The sequence below is a fragment of the Danio aesculapii genome, chromosome 14 (assembly GCF_903798145.1).
Source record: "Danio aesculapii chromosome 14, fDanAes4.1, whole genome shotgun sequence".
NCBI lineage: Eukaryota > Metazoa > Chordata > Actinopteri > Cypriniformes > Danionidae > Danio > Danio aesculapii.
This window is the reverse complement of record NC_079448.1, coordinates 36627089-36647447: the sequence shown is the minus strand read 5'-3', so window position 1 is coordinate 36647447 and position 20359 is coordinate 36627089. Positions and strand designations below refer to the sequence as shown.

The following is a 20359-nucleotide window of genomic DNA, read 5'->3' as shown; positions in this document are numbered from 1 at the left end:
AGAGTTTTCAACCAAAAGCCAAATCTCCTTAAATTTGCTTTATTGTTAGCTTTAGTAGGGCTGAGTGTTCCTTCTGTTTCTTTTGGCACATTTGAATCAGACGGTACAAATTAGAACAAGTCCTTCTCGCCTACTTTCACCTGCCACAGCTACTTTTCGTCTGGTGCTTGACTGGCATGGAAATATATGATATGTCATGAAATATATACACTGCAGCATAACAAGCAAACATATATGTCATATGCAAGTACAACATCAGCAGAATGTTATAAGAATGTTATAATATCTTTCAATTTCTACCATTCTTATTAATGTAAATAATGATTATATTTTCTTTTTCTTGCAGTTCACAGGCCAACAGAAATATCATAACTCATCTCCCAGATGAATCCAATGGTTCCAATGACTGAATAATGGTATGTTTTTGCATGTTACATTAACTAAAGAATGGCCTTAGTGATAAATCCACAGATTTCATACTATATCAGTTTTCCCTGTCTGAAATAACAAATCCCTTAGGGCATGGATTGTCTCGAGGGCTCATTCTTTATCTGTTTGTGCTTCTGTTCACACACATTAAACAGAAAGTAAGAAGGGAAATAAAGATGAAACCCAGATTTGATTAATTCTTAAGGAAAAAATGCGGTTTCGTGATCTCCTGGGGTGTGTTGTGAACTGTTATGCAAAACAGTTGTTATATGAGCTGAGGTCTTCGTGGTAAAATTGAGCCTGCTTCCAGGTACACCTTAAGTCAGGTAAAGGCTGTCAGAAAACCAAATGAATTCATTTCTGTCACTATAACTGATTTGCTGATAGAATGTGTCTGTTGGTGACCTTGGTGAAAGTTGCCAAACAAAGTCCTCCATCATGTAGACGTTTTAGGATTTTTCTAATGGATATCTTGACAGTACAAACACACGTACTGCTGCTGCTCTGGTGCTGCTGGACGTAGACTGTTCAAACAGAATTAAGTCTTAGGAACTGTTCTGAAAGATTAGTTTGTCTGAATCAAAGGCTGACTTTTTACCTAATCATATGATTAATTTATGTCTTTGGTATTTTGTAGCGGATTAAAAGGATAGTTTGCCTCAAAATGAAAAATTCTGCAATCATTTACACAACCACCATTTGTTTTACTCCTGTATTTTCTTAGTATGAACACAAAAGAAGAAATGGCAGTCAATGCTTCAACTGTTTGGTTCTTAAAAAGTGGAAATTTGTGAAAATTGTGTAGAAAGAGTTTTTAGACTCTTAGAAATCAGCTAAAACATTTCACAAAGAAAAGACAAGTAGAATATTAAAATAAATATGTAATTTGGAAGTAGAAATTCTGAAATAGAATATTTGATTTTCTGTTCCTTGACTGACACAACTATAGCAAAACTCTTGTAAATGTTTTAGTTCACTTTATTTGCTTTTTATTATTATATCATATACTGTATATTCTTTTAGTTATTAAGTGTAATACAATACAAAATGTGTTCTTTCAAGATTTCTCTGTTTAATAAACCTATTTTTAAAAGGGTCAAATTCTAAAGTAACAAAATGCACATATCTATTTTAATATTTTCTCATTTATTTATCCCACGTATTGCCATCACAGTTGTTATGACTCAGTTTCAGGCATCACACTTTTGGGTGTGACTCAGAACAATTTAATGGATTCACACACACAAAAATTTCCAGTTTATACATTTGAGGTCAGAATTATTAGCCCCCCTTTTATTTTTAAATATTTCCCAAATGATTTTCACAGTATGTTTGATCATATATTTTTTTTCTGGAGAAAGTATCATTTGTTTTATTTCTGCTAGAATAAAATCCGTCTTTATTAAAAAAAAAAAAACATTTTAAGGTCAAACTTATTAGCCCCTTTAAGCTATATATTTCTTTAGATAGTCTCCAGAACAAACCCTCATTATACAATACCTTGCCTAGTTACCCTAATTAAGTTAGTTAAGCCTTTAAATGTCACAAAGCTGTATAGAAGTATCTTAAAAAATATCTAGTAAAATATTATTTACTGTCATCATGGCAAAGGTAAAATAAATCAGTTATTAGAAATGAGTTATTAAAACTATTACGTTTAGAAATGGGTTGAAAAAAATCTTCTCTCTGTTAAGCAGAAATTGGTGAAAAAAATAAACAGGTGGGTTAAAAAACTGTATGTGACTGTTGGCCCTCTTTGCAGCATGAAAAACAAAACCTTAATTAAAAAGTGAGTTAAATATATACAAAAAATGTGTCACCCACTTTCAAGTCCACTGATCCTTTCTTAATAATCAATAAATAAATCCCATTCTAATCTGCAGTATATTTTAGCAGAATAACCACATGTATCACTTCATGTGTGAAAAGCAGAAAGTGTTCAATTTTAGATTTAATATGAAGTGTTTTGAGAGTTTGTGTGATATTTAATATAATATAAATGTAATTTGAATTTTTGTTTAGTTTCTTTTTGTTAGCCGTTTCTGAAGCCATTAATAATCAGAATAATTTTATTTGCCTCAGTAAATACAGATGAAAGAGGGAATCATAACAGAACAGAACATAAATGAATCTGAATCTATAAGACACTGTATCAAACTTTTCTGTTAACTAAATAAAATATTATCTCCCATGTAATTGGTGCGTGAAAACAAATGCTGACAAATAAGTATAATCAATGCACTGCCGAAAACTGTGTTATCAGCAGTATCCTACATACTACAAAGAGAAAGTGTCAAGAGGGGGGGGGAATGAAGTTACGACAGTTAGAAGGACCTGGTGAAACAAGTTCTTGATCTTTCAAGGTCATCTTGTTTTTTCCATTGGACAATCTAAATCAAAGTCAAGATTACGTCTAAAAAAACACATGTAGTACAAAATACTAAAATATAACAATATTCAATAACAATAATTGAATAACATCCAAGTCAGTTTTATTTTAAATATGTTTATTAAAAAAAGGTAACAATATACACCTTTTAGGAACCTCAGTAAAATAAAATAAAATAAATTCCAACATTCACACATACAACAAATATACATAAACAAAATTAGTCAAGTTAAAATACAAAGGCAGACTGTATCATATGACAATACCAGCATGCCGCAGAAGAAGAAAATCTGCTACACCGTATGCATTTTCTCTGCCTTATCTGCTCAGTTTCGTTACAGGTGTTTGCATTCTGTGACAGTAATATGAGTTAGGAATGAGATGGGTGTGTAGAATGGCTTGATGTCAGCAGCTGACCTCGGGTCAGAGCTGCTGGTAGCAGGGGCCTTTTGCTGGAGTCAGCCTGTCATATCTGCTGCTGACTAGGCTATTCCTGTGGGAATTCATTCGTATCTTGTGCCCACAGAACTCAGAGGAGTTCAGTTAGGCCAATAGCAGTGTATAGTTTCAGGAAAACAACAGTGTTTTTTCTTGCCCCCATAGTCTGTAGCATGAATTGGTTGATCAGCTTGTCTGTCGTCTGCTTCCCATCCTACACCTCTGTGCCTTCCCGAGGGTAAAGAATACCTGTGGAGCTCAGACCAGGGAAGAAATGGCCATTAAACTGACTGAGAGCAGGCCCGCTGTAAGCTAAAGTGGAGTGGGAGGGTGACGAGGACATGGGTGGAGGTGGGTGCAGAGGTGAAGCCCAATCGGACACCGTAGTGCTTGGAGTGAAGGTGGAAAAACCTGTGGCTTGTGAAGCTCTCTGTGCTCCGTCTACTGGCAGACTGAGTGTAAAGGGGCGACTCAGGGGATCCGCTTCCATGTCAAGAGATCCGGCCGCAACTCCAGACATCTCAGTCAGAAAGTTGCTCAAGCATGGCGACGGACCCGTGGATGCGGGTGATGGGCCCTTTTCAGGTGAAGTGGAAATGTCAATGGATTGACTTTTCGGGCTGCCCCTGCCATTACTGTCTCCTGACTCATTCCCTCCAGAACTGCTTTTCTCTGGGAGACTGTCAGACTTTCTCTTCCTCTTGCGTCTGAAGTTGCCATTGTCAAACATTTTTTCACAATTCGGATCTAAGGTCCAGTAATTGCCCTTCCCTTTAAAATCAGAGAGATAAAATAGCAGCATGATAAATACATTATTATATGATTGAATTTTTAAAAATACATTATTTGTTAATTTTCTATTAATTATTAATAGTGTTAAAAAGTTACAGTTTATTTATTTATAATATATTATACATTGTAGAAATATATATATAATCTCTAACTATAAAAAACATAATTTTTGTAATTATTCTACATCATATTTTAATATCGAATAATAAAATATATATACATATTTCAATTTAAACTAACTATTATTTGTATTATCTTTTTGAGTTTTTATCCTAATTTAATAAATAAACAATTCCCCTTCCAAAAACAAACAAACAAATAAAAAACACTCACCTGGATCATCTTCATCTCGTGGAACTTTTTTGAAACAGTCATTGAGTGAGAGGTTGTGTCGAATTGAGTTTTGCCATCCTGCTTTGCTCTTGTTGTAGAAAGGGAAGTTGTCTGCAACATACTGATAAATCTGACTGAGGGTCAGGCGGCGTTCTGGGGCACCATGTATTGCCATTGCAATAAGAGCAGAGTATGAATACGGTGGTCTGACCAGCTTCATTAGATCCTCCTGAGATGGCATGGAGAACCAGCTCAATTCCCCACCAGGACCGCCCGGTGGCCCAGGTCCCAAATAGGGCCTCTGCATGCCGTAGTGCTGGGGAACAAAAGAAGGTCCAGCAGGGCCAGGCGTTCCACCCAGATAAGGAGCGCTGTTCATTCCTGGACTGTTGAACCACAGGTAGGGGTTAGGCGAGGATGCGGCATAGTCTCCGAGTTCATATGAAGAAGGGTTGGTTCTCTGTGGACTCGGAAGGGAAGGAGGCGGATAGTAGCTGTCGCTGTATAGACTCAGTTCTGGAGGTTCCTGTCCTAGGCTAGGGAACTGAGGCCCACATCTTGTCGGAGACTGACCTTGAGACTCATAGGATGTCATTGCTCGATCCTGATAGTGCTCCAGTTGGCATAAGAAAAAATGTCTGTTAGATGCTTTCTTTTTCTCCTGTCCTCTGATGACCTTCTCCTTTATGTTATCCCCAAGAATACTTTCAAGAGCTCCTGCTTGTGTCCTCTATCAGTGCTATTGTGCTTTCTTCTGCTGTATCAACATTGTCACTTGTTGCACCTGTTTTATTTATGCATATGTAGCACCGCCTCAGTCCCACCTTATTGAAACCTTCAACGTGTTTAGGCTCTTCTTGACACAGCCCCTATAACCACCCACCCATCCACTCCACACAAACCAGCAACACCAGCATTCACCTGGAGGCATTCACAGAGTTGAGCTGACACTGGAATTTTCTGTTACAACCACCTGAAAGTCCTGATACATTACCAGTTAAAAGTGTGGAAAAATTTACATTTCTTTTCTTTTGAAAGACGTTCACCTGCTGCATTTATTTGATTACAGTTTATAATAACCTAGCCAAAAGTCTTCCATGTGAAAATATTTTAAAATGTATTTCATTCTTGTGTTTGATCATTTCTTCAGTCCTGTTTGACATGCACTCTTTCAGAAACCATTCAAATATATGCTGATTTGCTGCTTTTTATCAGTTGTTATTGATGTTCAGTGATGATTAAGGGTTCTTATTATTGGTAATGATTGGTTCCGATTTATATTTTTAAATCTAATAATGCTAATAATAATTAGGGAATTATTAAATTAGTAATTTTAATACTAATTAGGCTTTTTTTGGCATTAACTTAAATTTTTTTATTATTATTTTTTTTTTTACAAAACAGACTAGAAAAATCACCAAGCTCTACATTGTTGATATTGTTATTTTTATTTTTTGATTATTCAGATGGCCAGATTCTGACTGAGGAATATTGAATGTGCTGGCCAGTTTGTTATTTGCTCAATAAATTACAATAGGCTACCATTTATTTATTATTATTTCTTTAAAACTTAATTCCTTTTTTAGTATGATATATGATTTAATAAATTTTGAAATTTAAAAATAAGTCTTTTTTTCATATTTCTTTACTCTATATATTTAGCAAATGTTTTTAGTACCTCAAAGAGTGTGGTTATGATGACCATCCAGATGACTAATCCAGCTAAAAATTGTGCTTAAAATGTCACTAAAATGCAGTATTTAAACCTCATAATTAAATAGAATATAAGGCGAAAAACTGCAAAAAGGTCCACTTTTTGAGAAAACAGAACCACCCTTTTCACCAGGCTGGCTATAAGCCTGTATTACAATTGCTATTGTATTCATTTATTTATTTGGCATTTTAATAACTTCAGAACTGATTTATTCTGAGAAAATGTCTGATTGTGAATTTCATTTGGGCTTAGATAGCCTACATTCCTGTCATTCAACCATTCTGTGTAGAACAATCATCCAATGAAGTAATAACATGTTATTAAAGCATGCTAAAACTATACAACTGATTAACGTAAATGCAAGTTCTATCAATTTGCTTTTTTGCCTGCTTTTCTTTTTGCATTGTCATGACGTCAGCGAGAAGGTCATGACGTGAAATAATCTATAACTCGTTTTAATCGTTTTTTTTTATATATAACTTATTTTAAAGAGCCGATGCGCGAAAATAAATCGGTGTTCATCTCTATAATCAAGCTTTTTATTTATAGGTAAGGTTATTCCACACCATGTACGTGCGCGTGCACGCGAGAGAGCCGTTACACCCTATGGTTACACCTGAGTACTCGCGTGCATTGGAGTTCCTGTCAGCTCTCATAATACGAGAAACAATTGTCTACAATTCGCTTCACTGTCAAGGTAATCTGCTTAAGTTATGAACTTCTACTAACAGTTAATGTATATTCATTGTTTTAACGTTAGAAACGTCTCGTTGTCTTGAGGTAACGTAGCGTTAACTTATAACGTTATATCAATAGAAGGAAACGGGACGACGAACAACAAGCGTAACCGATTGTATTAGACTAAAACTTTACTTAAAAAATCTTACTTAAAATATCGTGAAATGACTCATTAAACTACGAAACAACAATACGAACAACAATTACGAAGTTTGCTGGTTTTTAGATGTCTGGCGATTTGTCTGGTGTGCAGTTATACGAGGACTTCAGTAGTGAAAGTTTGCAACTCAACCAACATTTAGAGAAAATGACTGAACAAATGGAAGATTTGTCAGGTAGGTAGCGATCAAATAGTGCATTACAGATGATGATAATAATGATAATATTGTAATGAAGAGTGTAAAGGAATATATGTACTGTCGATAACCATTTTTTTTCTTGGTCCTCAGTGAAGCTGTCCTGTATGACCTATGACATGGTTGTGCTCCGCACCAGTCCAGATCTTGCTGAATCTTTCAAGAACCTGGAGAATGAGTTCCAGAAGTGCAAAGCTGTCCTCAGTGGACTCACAGATGGACAAGAAGTAAAAGGTCATTCTGCTGATGAAGTACAAGTGTCTCCCAAGAATAATTAAATTTAGAGATTCATTGTAGAACATATGCTTTTGATATTGTTAATTTTTGCACTTTTTTCTTGTTTTAGCCAGAGTTTTTCAGTGCAGCCATGTGGATCTGTGATTTTAAACATTGTTTATGCATTTACACAAGTTAATAAAAATATTAAAACATAATCATGCGGACTGCGTTTGATTCATTTTATTAAACTGGTAAAAATTGGCTTTTGAATATTCTTGCTTTTCTCTAAACGTTTGAATTCAGCGTTCTTACTAATGAATTTAATCATTGTGTTTGTCTATGCACTTGAAACTTGATTTGACTTTCAGATGGATTCTGAAGGACATTCCAGTGAAAACAGTGAACACAGAGCTTCAGATCGCCTGGATTATATTTTGAAGCAGTTGGATTTAATGTCAGAACTTATGGACGAACTAGAAGGTAAACTTGTTAAAGTTATTTTTCAGCATAGTAAAGACTAAATTATGCCAAATTACCCCCATACTTATTTTCTTAGATTCTGCAACAGTATTGTACAATAATCCTACAGTATGAAATCTAACAATGTGCCATTTGAAAAGCCACTTTTGATTTGGAAATTCTGAATTGTACTGGCAGTTTAATAGTTCCTCTTTTTCGAGGGCTGGCAGAAATTTGTCTGATGGCTTTCAGATGGGTATTTTGGTGAACAAATTAAGAAGAAAACATGGCATCTTTGCCAAGGGTGGCAGTTAACGAGACGCTAGCATTAAGACATTAATCTGTGCCCTCTGTCTAACATAAACATATCAGCACTCAGAATATCCTGCAAGTCCTCCAGGGCTGTCAATAATACATTTGATTATGTCATTAAGTTTGGCAAGAACAAAAGTTGGCTGTATCTATTGCTGAGCCCTGCATATCCAGTTAAGCACAACTAAGCGGTGTTGTACCGTATATTTTAACAGTTATGTCCATCTGTGTTATCGGCTCATTTTGTGGATTATCAAGACTAGCAATAACCGTATTTTTTGATTGATTACTGCTAAATTATAATGAACCGATTTTCCTGCGTTATGCACTGTGCGTTAACAGTATTCTTTTTAATAATACATAACAGAATGCTTCTATTTAGGTACTTTGATTACAGTAAACATAACCTGTTTGTGCTAGTTCAGTCAGAATAGAATGAGGGGGTCTCTTATGTTCTCGCTGTATGTTAAACTACAGTCTTTGTTTTCAGTAAAGATCCAGCTGGTGCAGTGTAACCTGACCATGTGCTTCACACACCCTGATGAAATGGCTTGTCTGCAGAATGACGTGGAAACCCCAGCATGGTTAAACTGCCCGCAGATGATGGGGGACTAAATATGTAACTCAAAAAAAGTTGTAATTAATTTCATTAAATAAGCAACATTGACATCAAACACTAAAAGCATCAGCAATATTTAATTTAACACAAATATGCAGTTTAAAAGTAAAAGTGCCTCTAGATAGCATTGAGTGTAAAAATGTCTCAGAAACTGTTTAAATATTTATCTTAAATGTAACAAGTGTAGACAGTCCTGTCCGATTGAATCATATTGAATATGATTTATTCATTTTTTTTTTTTTAACTGAGAGTTGAGTGATTAAATAAACTGTTACACAATGGAAACATTACATTTCATAAAAGTTCTGTTCATCATAATGTTTATTGGTTTTCTTCTGTGTGGGTCAGTAACCAGCTGGGTGCATGAGACAGCACTGATTCTGAGCTCCAGCTCCACGGTCCAGTCCATCAATCAGAAACAATGGGTTTTTCATGTGGTGCATGATCATCTCCGTAACACTGGAGTAATTCTGAGACACACATGCAGTCAACTGAGTGAAGGAACTTACAATCTCACAGAAACAAAAAGCTAATGCAACTGATAATCTAAACACAGTGTTGGAATGAACAGCTACAGCAGTGTATCTAAAAACATTTTCCTTTGAATTTCTGATAAAGTAAAAATAAAAATGACATATTTTGTGATATTTGAAGTTGAACAATGGACTAAAGCAACTTAGGTTTACTAGATGTTTGTGTGAGTATTAAATGAAACTGAATGAGGCTTTTGAAATAGCTTATTTGTACACTAAAATCAAAATTGCAATAAATTAAAGAACCCTTTATTTATTAAGGCCCATGTATATTTCTGCTATTCTTTTACAAAGATCACAATATCTTATTTTTGAACTATATGAATGTCAGCAACAGACCCTTTTCACATTTCTGTTTTTTTTACTTTCTTAGTCATCATAGTTGGGTAAATTTAATAATACTGTACATCAGTAATTTTTAAATCTTTAAAATAAATAAATGCTATATATTTTTTATTGGTCATGTTAAACAACATACACTTACCGGTCCAAAGTTTGGGGTCAGTACAATTTTTAAATGTTTTAAAACAGGCTTATCCTGCTCACCAAGGCTGCATTTATTTAATCAAAAGTACAGTAAAAATTGTGAAATGTTATTGCACTGCAAAATAATTGTTCAGAAGTAGCTTATAATTTAATTTAATAATTTATTACAGTGATTTTAATGATACATTTTCAGCTTCATTACTTCAGTCTTCAGAGTCACATGATCCATCAGAAATTACTCTAGTATTAATTATTATTATTATTATTATTATTATTATTATTAATGGTAATAGTAATAAAAGCAATAATGACTGAACTAATCATTTCATTTAAAAATATGTACAATAAGTAATAAATAAGTATTTAACAATTTTTTTTTTTACATTTAATAAATACCGCCTTGATGAAGAATAATTTTCTTAAAAAACGAAACTATCCCAAACTTTTGACTGGTAGTGTAGATAATGTTAACATTTGAATATAGCGAATTATTGTATAGTTTTGTCTGTACTCCTCAGTGAGGGAATAATTTAATTAAGGGTCCACATAATCTTATTAAAGTCCTAAAGGTAAAAATACAATCCCCAACAAAACCGCATAGTGTTTCATTCGAAGGTTCGATAAATGGTTCCATTCCAAAAAATTGATTTGTAAAGGCTTGCTTTACATGTCAGATGTTAAAGGAGTGTTCAGTACATATTCAAGATAAACGTTTCTGTCAGAATCAACAGATGCCATTACCTCGATGCCATTTAGTCCTGTTCCTAGGGAATAGCCATCCTTGTTTCCAAGGAAACGGATCTGGATGTTGTACACTTTTTGCTGGTGCAGTACCATGAGTGTGTAAGGCTGTTCTTCACAGCCCTTTGAGCTGTCTCTTACCAAGAAAGTGCCATCCTAAAACACATAATATCCAACACTGAGTATGTGAATGTCTTTATTTTGCCTGCACATTCTCTTTCACCTTATATATAGAGTGTTATTATTATTGGAGCTTTAAATTCTAGCTAATTCTATCATAAAATTATTATTTGAGATTAGGTATATATTTGGGATAAATCCAAAATAATGTGATATCACTCACTTTTCTCACTTTTCTCAGTGAGACTTCGGCCTCTCCTCGTGATATTTGCCCCACATACCATTGTGGATCCATGTCCTGAGTGCATAACAAAAATGCATCTTTTACAATGTGGTTCACAGTATGCATTTACCAACATTAATATAGACGGAAACATATTGTAGTTTCTGTGTTGGGAAAACGATGCACAAGACATGTGGGCTTAGATTTCTTTGGTTTAGTTTCATTGCGAACAAAACAGGCCCACGTGTAACAACAGTGCCATCTTGTGGTTGTCAAGACAAGTTGCATGGTTTGGGAGTTTGGTTATTGTTTTCTTTTTATGCTTGTGAGATGTTTACTGTCGTGTGATTTTGCTCACCTGCTCCATCTTCTCATTTACTTCTACAGGTGGAGGAGGAAAGTCATCCATCTGTTGCATGTTAAATCTGTATTGAAGATTCACTAAAGTAAGCTCACTTATTTCACAAACCAGAATGCACGCTGTTGATAGATATACTCACCTTTGTGTAGGTAATGTTGCTGGTTTTGTAGCCATTGATGTGTGTTTTTTAGGTGCTAGGATAAAGAAGTGGAAGTTAAAAATATGTTTATGTTCATACATAATCGAAGTCCAGCACAAAAGCAGAATGGTACCTGATTTCTCAGTTTGTTTTATTGATGAGCCAGGTTTCTTACTGCGATCTACTGTTGGCACTGCTGGAGTAGGTTTGGCTGTGGATGTGATTGGAGAACATTTTAGACATTATGCTTCACAGGGGCTCCTGCAGATCATGACATTTCTGGAGTATCATGCAATTTTAAAAGGTCTTTCTAAGAAATAGAAATTCAGAGAATTTACGATATTTATTGTCCAAATAATGAATTATAAAGAAAATTTTGTTTATCACATAGTTTTAGACATTTTGCCTAGTTATGTCTATTTGTTCAATGCCATTTTATTCCTTTTTCACTCGTACCTCTTAACTAAGGCAAACATGTCAGGAAAATACCATTTCAAGGTTGTTGGTTACAAAGGACCAATTCAAAGAGTGTTAGATTGGGTTTACTTGTTTCTCTTTTTAAAATAAGAGGTAAATTATCGATTGTTTCTCTAATAATGGCTATTTTATCAATCAAACAATCAATCAAAAAATATTTATTCAATCTCAATTTTTTTTTAATTATGCAAAGCACAACTGCACCTTATGGTTGAAGAAAATTAATCTTTTTAGTCAGCGAAATACAGATAAGTCCGTGAGATTGACATTTAGCTAAGAGGGATTTAAACCAGAACTTACCTTGATTAGGGGGAATGAAAGGTCTATGTGGAGAAGGATCTGGTCTTGACGGAGGCTTCGAGATCTATAAGTAAAGACAGTTATCTTGTGCATAAGTTTACAGTGAAAGAGTTTTGAGCGAGCGTGTATACTAAAACATTTTTACTTACATTCAAAAGCCCTCTGGGAAGCCGACCTGAACTGTTGTCCTGGGGTGGTCTTGCAGAACCACGTGGGCCACTGTCTACACAAAGCCATACAACAGAATGGTTAGTTAATATTTCTAAATTAAATACATGGATGGATGTGTTCATGTGTTGAGTGATTTTTTTTGTTGGGATCGTGGAGTACCTATGTAATCACCATCACCCATAGGCTTGGCAGCCCGAAAGTGAGTTGGTATTTCTGATGGTATTTCACTAGGAGGCGCTTCATAGTCATCGTCAGAGTTTACATTTTCTGCAGTGTCACCTGAGGCTGCACATATGTAATTGTCTTCAAACTCATTATTATCTGGCTCCTCGTAGTCGTTGTCACTATCCTCTTGGTCCTAGAGAAACAGATGCACTATTATTAATTATCATTGTCAAAATGTTTGGCGTGAAGAATTTTTAAAAACTGTTGCACCGAGACTTACAAATTCATCAGAATCCCAACCTCCTGGAGTAGGTTCTACATTTGTACAATGAAAATCAAATAAAAACATTTTAGATTGTGCATATAATGGGTCCAAAACCACATTTGTTTATATTTGACAAAATTTACCTTGGTTTGGAGGCTTCCGATGATCTGATCTAGTCGAGACAAAGACTCATAACTTGACAAACTCAAGCACGTGGAGGCATTTCAGTTTTGTGTTTTATAAATAGCCAAACAGTAATTAGAAAATAGGTCATCTTGCTTACCTATGAAACAGACTCTTCTTTTCTTTGTTGTTCTGGTTAATGTCTTTGCAGATTTTTGTGATAAATCTTCCACATAGAAAAGAGTCAGTGTAACAAAACAGATCATTACAAGCTCAAGCCAAGAGGTAGCAATAAAAGTGATTTTATACATGGAGAAAGCATATTAAATGGAGGTAAATTGGCTATTTAAACACTCAAATAACTTGTGTGAAACTAAAATTATCGCTATCAGTCAGTGTAACATAAAAATAAATATTCTGGCCTATACATAAAATAATTTATGTGAACAAGTGAAAATAATATTTATGTTTCGAGCATTATATAGTGCAGATACATTATGTAAATAATCTTAAGGTGTTTTGTATGAATTCGATCTGTAGGCTTATTAGAGTTTTGAATTAGATATCAATAGGCCGGGGCGAACGGTGTCTTAGTCATTAGCACTGTCACCTCACAGCAAGAAGTTTGCTGGTTCTAGTTCCGACTGGGCCAGTTGGCATTTCTTAGCATTGTCACCTCACAGCAAGAAGGTTGCTGGTTCGAGTCCCAACTGGGCCAGTTGGCATTTCTGTGTGGAATTTGCATGTTTTCCCTATGTTCGTGTGGGTTTCTTCTGGGTGCTCCGGTTTGCCCCACAGTCCAAAGACATGAGCTTTAGATAAATTGAAAAGGCTAAATTGGCCTTAATGTATGTGCTCAAGCCTAAGATACTGTAATCTCTGATCCCTTAGGCTGCACTGCATCCAGAATCGTTATTCATATACAGTTGAAGTCAGAATTATTAGCCCCCCTTTTCATTTTTTTTTTTTTTAATTTCCTAAATGATGTTTAACAGAGCAAGGAAATTTTCACAGTATTTCTGATAATATTTTTTCTTCTGGAGAAAGTCCTATTTGTTTTATTTCGGTTAGAATAAAAGCAGTTTTTAATTATTATGAACCATTTTAATGTCAATATTATTAGCCCCTTTAAGCTATATTTTTTGATAGTCTACAGAACAAACCATCGTTATACAATAACTTGCCTAATTACCCTAACCTGCCTAAATAACTTAATAAACCTAGTTAAGCATTTAAATGTCACTTTAAGCTGTATAGAAGTGTCTTGAAAAATATCCAGTAAAATATTATTTACTGTCATCATGGCAAACATTAAATAAATCAGTTATTAGAAATGAGTTATTAAAACTATTATTTTTAGAAATGTGTTGAAAAAAAAATCTTCTATCAGTTAAACAGAAATTGGGGGAAAAATATACAGGGGGGCTAATAATTCTGTCTTCACCTGTATATCACCACATGGGCTCAGGACTACTTTGGCAAACCTTTGTCAAGTACCACTATACATAGTTGCATCCACAAATGCCAGTTAAAATTGTACTATGCCAAGAGGAAGCCATATGCTAACAATGTCTAGAAGTGACATAGACTTCTCTGGGTTCAGATGCATCTGGTATGGACCATCACACACGTGTATGTGTGTGAATGTGAGAGTGTATGAGTGTTTCCCAGTGCTTGGTTGTGGCTGGAAGGGCATCCGCTGTGTAAAACTTGCTAGATAAGCTGGTGGTTCATTCAGCTGTGACTACTACTGATAAATAAAGGGACTGAGCCAAAGGAAATTAAAGAATGAATGAATATCAATAGGTCTATATTATTATTATTAAAGTGGGGTGCTAGCAAGGGTAAAGTCATGGTTCAGAAATGGAACTTGTTTTGCAAATTGGTTAGAAATAGTGTCTACCAAATCAATAAGAGCAGGGCCAGGAGGTGCATCCTCTTTCTCATCAATCTCTTTAGTTTATACATTTTTGCCATCTTTAAGAAATATTTGTTTTAGTTGTTGAGTTTAATACTTACGGAATATGTGGCGTAGGAAACATTTTAAGCTCCTTATCAGTCATATTCTAGAACAAGATAGAAATAAAAATTATTCGTTCCGTATTGCAATCTGGCATGTCATATTTCAAAGCATGTAAAACCCCAAATCAGGAAAAGCTGGGGCAGTATGGAAAACGCAAGTGAAAAAATTAAAGTAGTGATTTATAAATTTCATTGCAGACAATACAACATACCTTATTTAATGATCATTATTATTTTTATTTTTTTTTCTAAATAAACACGTATTCCAATTTTGGTTCTTGCAACATATTTAAAAAAAAAAAACAGTAATTAGGGCTAGGGCTAGTAATTAGGTAAATTGGTTAAATAATGATGTAATTTGAAACAGTTGATTGTAATTATGATTTGGTACAAAAGCAGTATCCAAGAAAAGTGTAGTCCTTTAGGAGCAAAAATGGGCAGAGGATCACTCTGATGTTCCGCAAAGAAAGATAGGAAGACATGTGGATATTTCACTTTCAACAGTGCATAACATAATAAAAACCTTCTCTGGGTTTGGATGCATCTGGTATGGACCATCACACAGTGGAAAAGTGTACTGTGGTCAGATGAATCAGTATTTCAGGTATTTTTTTGGAGAAATGGACGCCATGTGCTATGAACCAAAGAAGAAAAGAATCATCCAGACTGTTACCAGCAACAAGGGTTGCGTCAGTGCCCTTGGCAAAGGTAACTTGCACTTCTGTGATGCACCATCAATGCTGAAAAGTATATAGAGATTTTGGAGCACAATATGCTGCCTTCTTTTCCAGGGACACCCATGCATATTTCAAAAAGACAATGCAAACCCACATTCACATTACAAAGTCCTGGTTGCAGAGAAAGGGGATACTACATTTTCAAGCGCAAAATGCGACAATGAAGACACATACTGTTGCCCATCTTAAAACTTGTTTGCAGGAAAAACTGGACGAAATTACACATAAAACACTTCACCACTTGGTGTCTTCAGTCCCTAAAAATATTTTAAGTGTTGTAAAAAGGAATGGCAACACTACAGTGATGAATGCTTTAAAATTGGAATGCGTGTTTAAAAAAAGCAACGCTAAAAATTGAGGAACACATTAAATCATGTTTGTTGTATTGTCTGCAATGAAATACAAGTCAATGTAAATTTAAAAATCACTTCTTTTTTATTTTTTTATTTGCGTTTTCTATACTGTCCCTATCGTTTCTGAGTTAGGGTTGTATATAAGATTTTCTGTGCAAAAATCTCAATCATGTTAGATTTTCAGCCTAAAGAATTTTTGAGGAAAATTATTTAGATTTAAATTTAGTTACTTTTTTAAATTGTGATAATTGAGATTCGTTATGCACTAGAAGTCCAACAATAGACAGAAATCGAATCTTACAGTCATCCTGTATATCTGGGATCTGGGTTTTAAGTAACAGAACAGTTAAAAATGCTTTAGGTACATTTGAAAAATAATGATGGCATAATTTTTATCATTTATTTGCAAATTTTTTTAAATGTACTTATGTATTTAGTCTAGGGCTGCACAATATACTGTTTCAGCATCGATATCGCAACGTGATCATTCACAGTAGTCACATCGCGAGCATACTGTGTCTGGATTATAATTTGCATGTGCTTTTGATGCCTGTGATTGTATAATGACCTTAAAAGCATTCACGCATAAGAAATTGTACTATTTATAACTTTAACAACAATTCATTTTATTGACTTATTTTTATTTTTATCATTCAGTTACTGTACTTGAATACTGTTAGACTCGGGAAATGATAAAACACTTTTTAAATATTTTTCTTGATTGTATTTATACAATCTTTATATAGTCTTTTTCTAGATTGTTATGCTTGTTAAGATTGTTATGAAAATACTCGCAACACATGCAAATACAGAAATGCACTGCAAATAGCGCAGACCACAACGAAAACGTGTCGTGGAACCCCGAAAAGTTTATACATTGTTTATTAGATTTTATAAAGGTGCACTCCCACTGCAGAATCATCCTAATCTATCTAACATTATAAATTCTTTCCAAATAGAGATATTTAAGTTATCTGGTGAAATTGTATTCATATCGTAATATATATTACAAAAGAAAAAAATATCGCAACACTAGATTTTTTTCAGTATCGTGCAGCCTTAATTTAGTCTGTTTCCTTATGTTATCCCAGACGGACTCAGCAATGTGAATACAAACAATTTAATCAAAATATATATTAGTTTTAAATTAAGCATGTTGTTATAGAGACTAGAACATTTACCAAGAATCTTGCACCACTCATATTGCTTTTCTTCACTGTTCGGTCACACCCCACCAGTTTCATCTGAAAACAGAAAAAAGGTGTGATTCCTGAAAACTGATCTTTAGTCACACTTTGCACTTAATAAACTCTATGCTTTTAATGAAATTAATGCTTTTAATAAAAAAGTCTGTCTTCAGTTACAAAATAACAAAAAATTAGTCCAATAAAAAAAGCTCACATTTGATAATGACTAAAAACAGTATGCTTACAGTACCTTTATATCTCACTTTAAAAAAACAATTTAAATTTACACTGGTCTCAAATAGACGGTTCAGTCAGTCACAATTGAAGTGCTGCAACTGTATAGCAACAGTGTAATTTTGAATTGGATGTTTTAAGTCCAAATGCCTCTTTATTACCAAAGCTCAATAATATATGCTTAATGTTTAAATGCTTAGAGTCTTGGACTTTTTGTAAAGAAAGAAAAACATCATAAACTTCTTTACTCACTTTTTTGAGATAGTCAGCCAAGTTTCCAGAGTTCCATCCCATCACCTCTGACTTAGTCGGCAGATTCATTGTTACTGGAATGATTGTCTTTCCAGTAAAGTGGGAATTGGCTGTTCTGTAGTTGCAGATGCTTCTTGCCACTGTGCTTTAGAGTTTATCTTTGGTAATGGTTTTTGAATTATACTGTTTCAAGGTGCTTGTCTTGCTTGTGGCTAGTTGGTCTAAGACTGAGTGCGATGACATTGTTGACGCAGAATGGCAGGCTGTCGGCTCTGTTTCCTGTAACTTTATTTAGAGGAAGTGCCGCATCACCAAAGATGTGAAAACCAAAGTTTAGAGGCTTACAGAGCATAACTTGCATAGTATATATTTATACATAACCATGCCTCAATGTTAATGTGTCAAAGGCATACTGTAGATCTTTCGTCTGTGTTTGATAGTTGCATGTGTTTATAAGCATTGCAAGATATACAGAAGTACACTAACTATAGATCTATTACTTCAAATGCAAAGAGTTCTCACATGTTCTAAGCACAAGCTACAGTAATAACTAGGCCATGACCACAACTGATGAGACAGAAAACATAAGACACTGAAAATGCAATGCATTTCACCATTGTAGATCAATGCATCCTAATGCAAAAGGAAACATCCCTCAAGGAACAAGACAGCATATCAGCACCTTATCTACCACTAAGGTGAGAGTTGAAGGCACTCATCAGTCGACCACAGGACTGACAAAGTGATGTAGTTTCACCAGGGGGCTTTGCATAGCTTGTGTTTTAGCCAGTAAAAAGCAGAAGGAACTTTTGTTGGAGGATGTTTCAAGTGTTAAAGATATCTCAACGCATGCTTTTGTGCTGCAGTTTATGGTCAGATCCTTTATCAGGCGTGCTAGGTTTATTCATGATGTTATCTTCTAAAGTTTTTCTGTTTCGCTTTTCTTTATTTGCAGCTTTATTTTCACTTAATAACTTTAAATAAAGGCCGAACAGGGATAAGACAAATTAACTAAATAATGAAAGTAGTGATATTGACCTGTCAAGCGAAAGACAACCAATAAACTAGTGGAATAACCTCTAATGAACGTCTCGTGACAAAAAAAAAAATCAGGGAGTCAGTGCTTAGCTTGATTGAGAATGTGTCGCAATTCCTCAGATGAAGAAGCAGGGCATTCCCTGTCTTTGTCATGCGCAAGTGGAATCCTTCAGCAAAAAGGAAATAGGTCTTTTGTGGCGCGGAACAGACTGGGATCACCGTTATTGCTGAGTTTTTGAAGTGGGTAAACCAAAGGGCTGCACTGTGATTACAACCTGATTCTATTCATATGAAAGGTCTGTAAAATAAGAGACAAGGAGGGGATGGGATCGGGGGTCATGGCTGAGATGACAACAACATGGTACTGTATTTGAGGGGATGGCCACTTTGTTCCTTATTCATCAGAGCTCAGCAGGGTGGCCTGGGAAAAAACATAGCATCCTGAAAGGCAAACAGGCATTCGGTGGGGAGTGAATAGTTTATTATTTTTGACTGGAGTATTTTGAGTTAAATTTTTCACGACTGTGGATAATGTGTATGATGTTAAGTTTCATACTCAGAAATATCATTTTGTTTCATTGTGCCATTGGTATTAATTAAGTTTATATACGTTTTCATTTCTTTATTTTTACTCTTAAAGTGCTGATAGCCATTCAATTTATAACAAAGCTGCATTTTATGTATTGCGATAGCCCACAGTTTCAGCTAAATAACTAAATAATAATAATGTTCTGCAGGAAAAAAGTCATATTGGGTAACCTGAGGGTGAGTAATTTTAAAAGCTAATTTCTGGTTTTGGGTAAATCCCTTTAAAGTCTCTGTCTTTTTCGTGTTGTTGTTTTTTAACATGGAAGAATTCAAGGGAAGCAAATGAAGTCACAGTGACATACTTTATTCGGAGTGTCCCACCCCCTGTGCTGTGAGCCAAGACCCCCACTGGAGTCAATATCCCATCATTCATCAAGCCAGACAGTTTGGCAGATTTATGGCACTTCCCACCGAGTAAATTTACTATGCATCTAGAACTGGCAAATTAAGTGAGAAATCTGCTGATAAAGTATATCAAAACAATGCAGGATTAGGTCATAATTTTGGCAAAACCTAATCACTTGAAGTTAACACACAACACGTTAGACAGGTTTTACTATTTAAAGCGGTTTACAACCTCGTAACATGACTAATAATAGAATTAAGATCCTTCCTTTTGATTTATTTACATTCATCGCTGTTGCTTCCGCAGGTGTGACTATGTACACCAACACAGCGGTAACGCGGATTAACATGCCAAACACCTTCCAGCAGTAGTGTGTTTCCTACGGCTTTGTCTACACTTTTGTCATCATGACAGCATACTGTCCGCATATCAAAGTGCGCCAGAGTCTAGGCAAGAAAGGCGCCTAATGCGATGTGCTGAGTGTGACAGAGGTAATCCTTTTAAGTTTATTTATTAAATAAACGCCTATACAGTGTACTACTAATTGAGATCCCGTTCATTTCTCTTCACGCGTTTTAATCTGGCGGCGCGTGTCTGTGATATATATATATATATATATATATATATATATATATATATATATATATATATATATATATATATATATATATATATATATATATATACACACAATCATTTG

At 34.8% G+C, this 20359-nt stretch overlaps 3 protein-coding genes across 3 annotated transcripts; 1 reads left to right on the top strand and 2 right to left on the bottom strand.

Moving 5' to 3' along the window:
* Window positions 1–2966: 2966 nt before the first annotated feature.
* Window positions 2967–5134, bottom strand: foxi3b (forkhead box I3b). The gene is made up of 2 exons (XM_056472325.1): window positions 4382–5134; window positions 2967–4027 (listed from the first exon to the last, which is right to left on the bottom strand). The coding sequence occupies exons 1-2, from the start codon at window positions 4974–4976 to the stop codon at window positions 3471–3473; spliced, it is 1152 nt and encodes a 383-aa protein (XP_056328300.1). The 5' UTR covers window positions 4977–5134; the 3' UTR covers window positions 2967–3470.
* A 1925-nt stretch (window positions 5135–7059) lies between these two features.
* syce3 (synaptonemal complex central element protein 3) lies at window positions 7060–7493 on the top strand. Its single transcript, XM_056471753.1, has 2 exons — window positions 7060–7168; window positions 7283–7493. The coding sequence occupies exons 1-2, from the start codon at window positions 7060–7062 to the stop codon at window positions 7465–7467; spliced, it is 294 nt and encodes a 97-aa protein (XP_056327728.1). The 3' UTR covers window positions 7468–7493.
* A 1464-nt stretch (window positions 7494–8957) lies between these two features.
* Window positions 8958–17927, bottom strand: lcp2b (lymphocyte cytosolic protein 2b). The gene is made up of 15 exons (XM_056472472.1): window positions 17688–17927; window positions 17196–17258; window positions 14922–14968; window positions 13063–13128; window positions 12923–12951; window positions 12795–12829; window positions 12509–12707; window positions 12328–12401; window positions 12179–12242; window positions 11535–11612; window positions 11402–11456; window positions 11260–11326; window positions 10902–10976; window positions 10559–10714; window positions 8958–9268 (listed from the first exon to the last, which is right to left on the bottom strand). The coding sequence occupies exons 1-15, from the start codon at window positions 17754–17756 to the stop codon at window positions 9143–9145; spliced, it is 1203 nt and encodes a 400-aa protein (XP_056328447.1). The 5' UTR covers window positions 17757–17927; the 3' UTR covers window positions 8958–9142.
* Window positions 17928–20359: the final 2432 nt, after the last annotated feature.

What these genes read in the sequence shown, in the direction of transcription:
- syce3 (XM_056471753.1), top strand. Translation starts at nt 7,060, where the DNA reads ATGTCTGGCGATTTGTCTGGTGTGCAGTTATACGAGGACTTCAGTAGT. An exon ending in ACAAATGGAAGATTTGTCAG is followed by an intron (nt 7,169 to 7,282) that starts GTAGGTAGCGAT and finishes CTTGGTCCTCAG; the next exon opens with TGAAGCTGTCCTGTATGACC.
- foxi3b (XM_056472325.1), bottom strand. Translation starts at nt 4,976, where the DNA reads ATGACATCCTATGAGTCTCAAGGTCAGTCTCCGACAAGATGTGGGCCT. An exon ending in ACGAGATGAAGATGATCCAG is followed by an intron (nt 4,028 to 4,381) that starts GTGAGTGTTTTT and finishes CTGATTTTAAAG; the next exon opens with GGAAGGGCAATTACTGGACC.
- lcp2b (XM_056472472.1), bottom strand. Translation starts at nt 17,756, where the DNA reads ATGAATCTGCCGACTAAGTCAGAGGTGATGGGATGGAACTCTGGAAAC. An exon ending in TGGCTGACTATCTCAAAAAA is followed by an intron (nt 17,259 to 17,687) that starts GTGAGTAAAGAA and finishes TTCTGTTTTCAG; the next exon opens with ATGAAACTGGTGGGGTGTGA. An exon ending in AAGAAGAGTCTGTTTCATAG is followed by an intron (nt 12,952 to 13,062) that starts GTAAGCAAGATG and finishes TGTCTCGACTAG; the next exon opens with ATCAGATCATCGGAAGCCTC.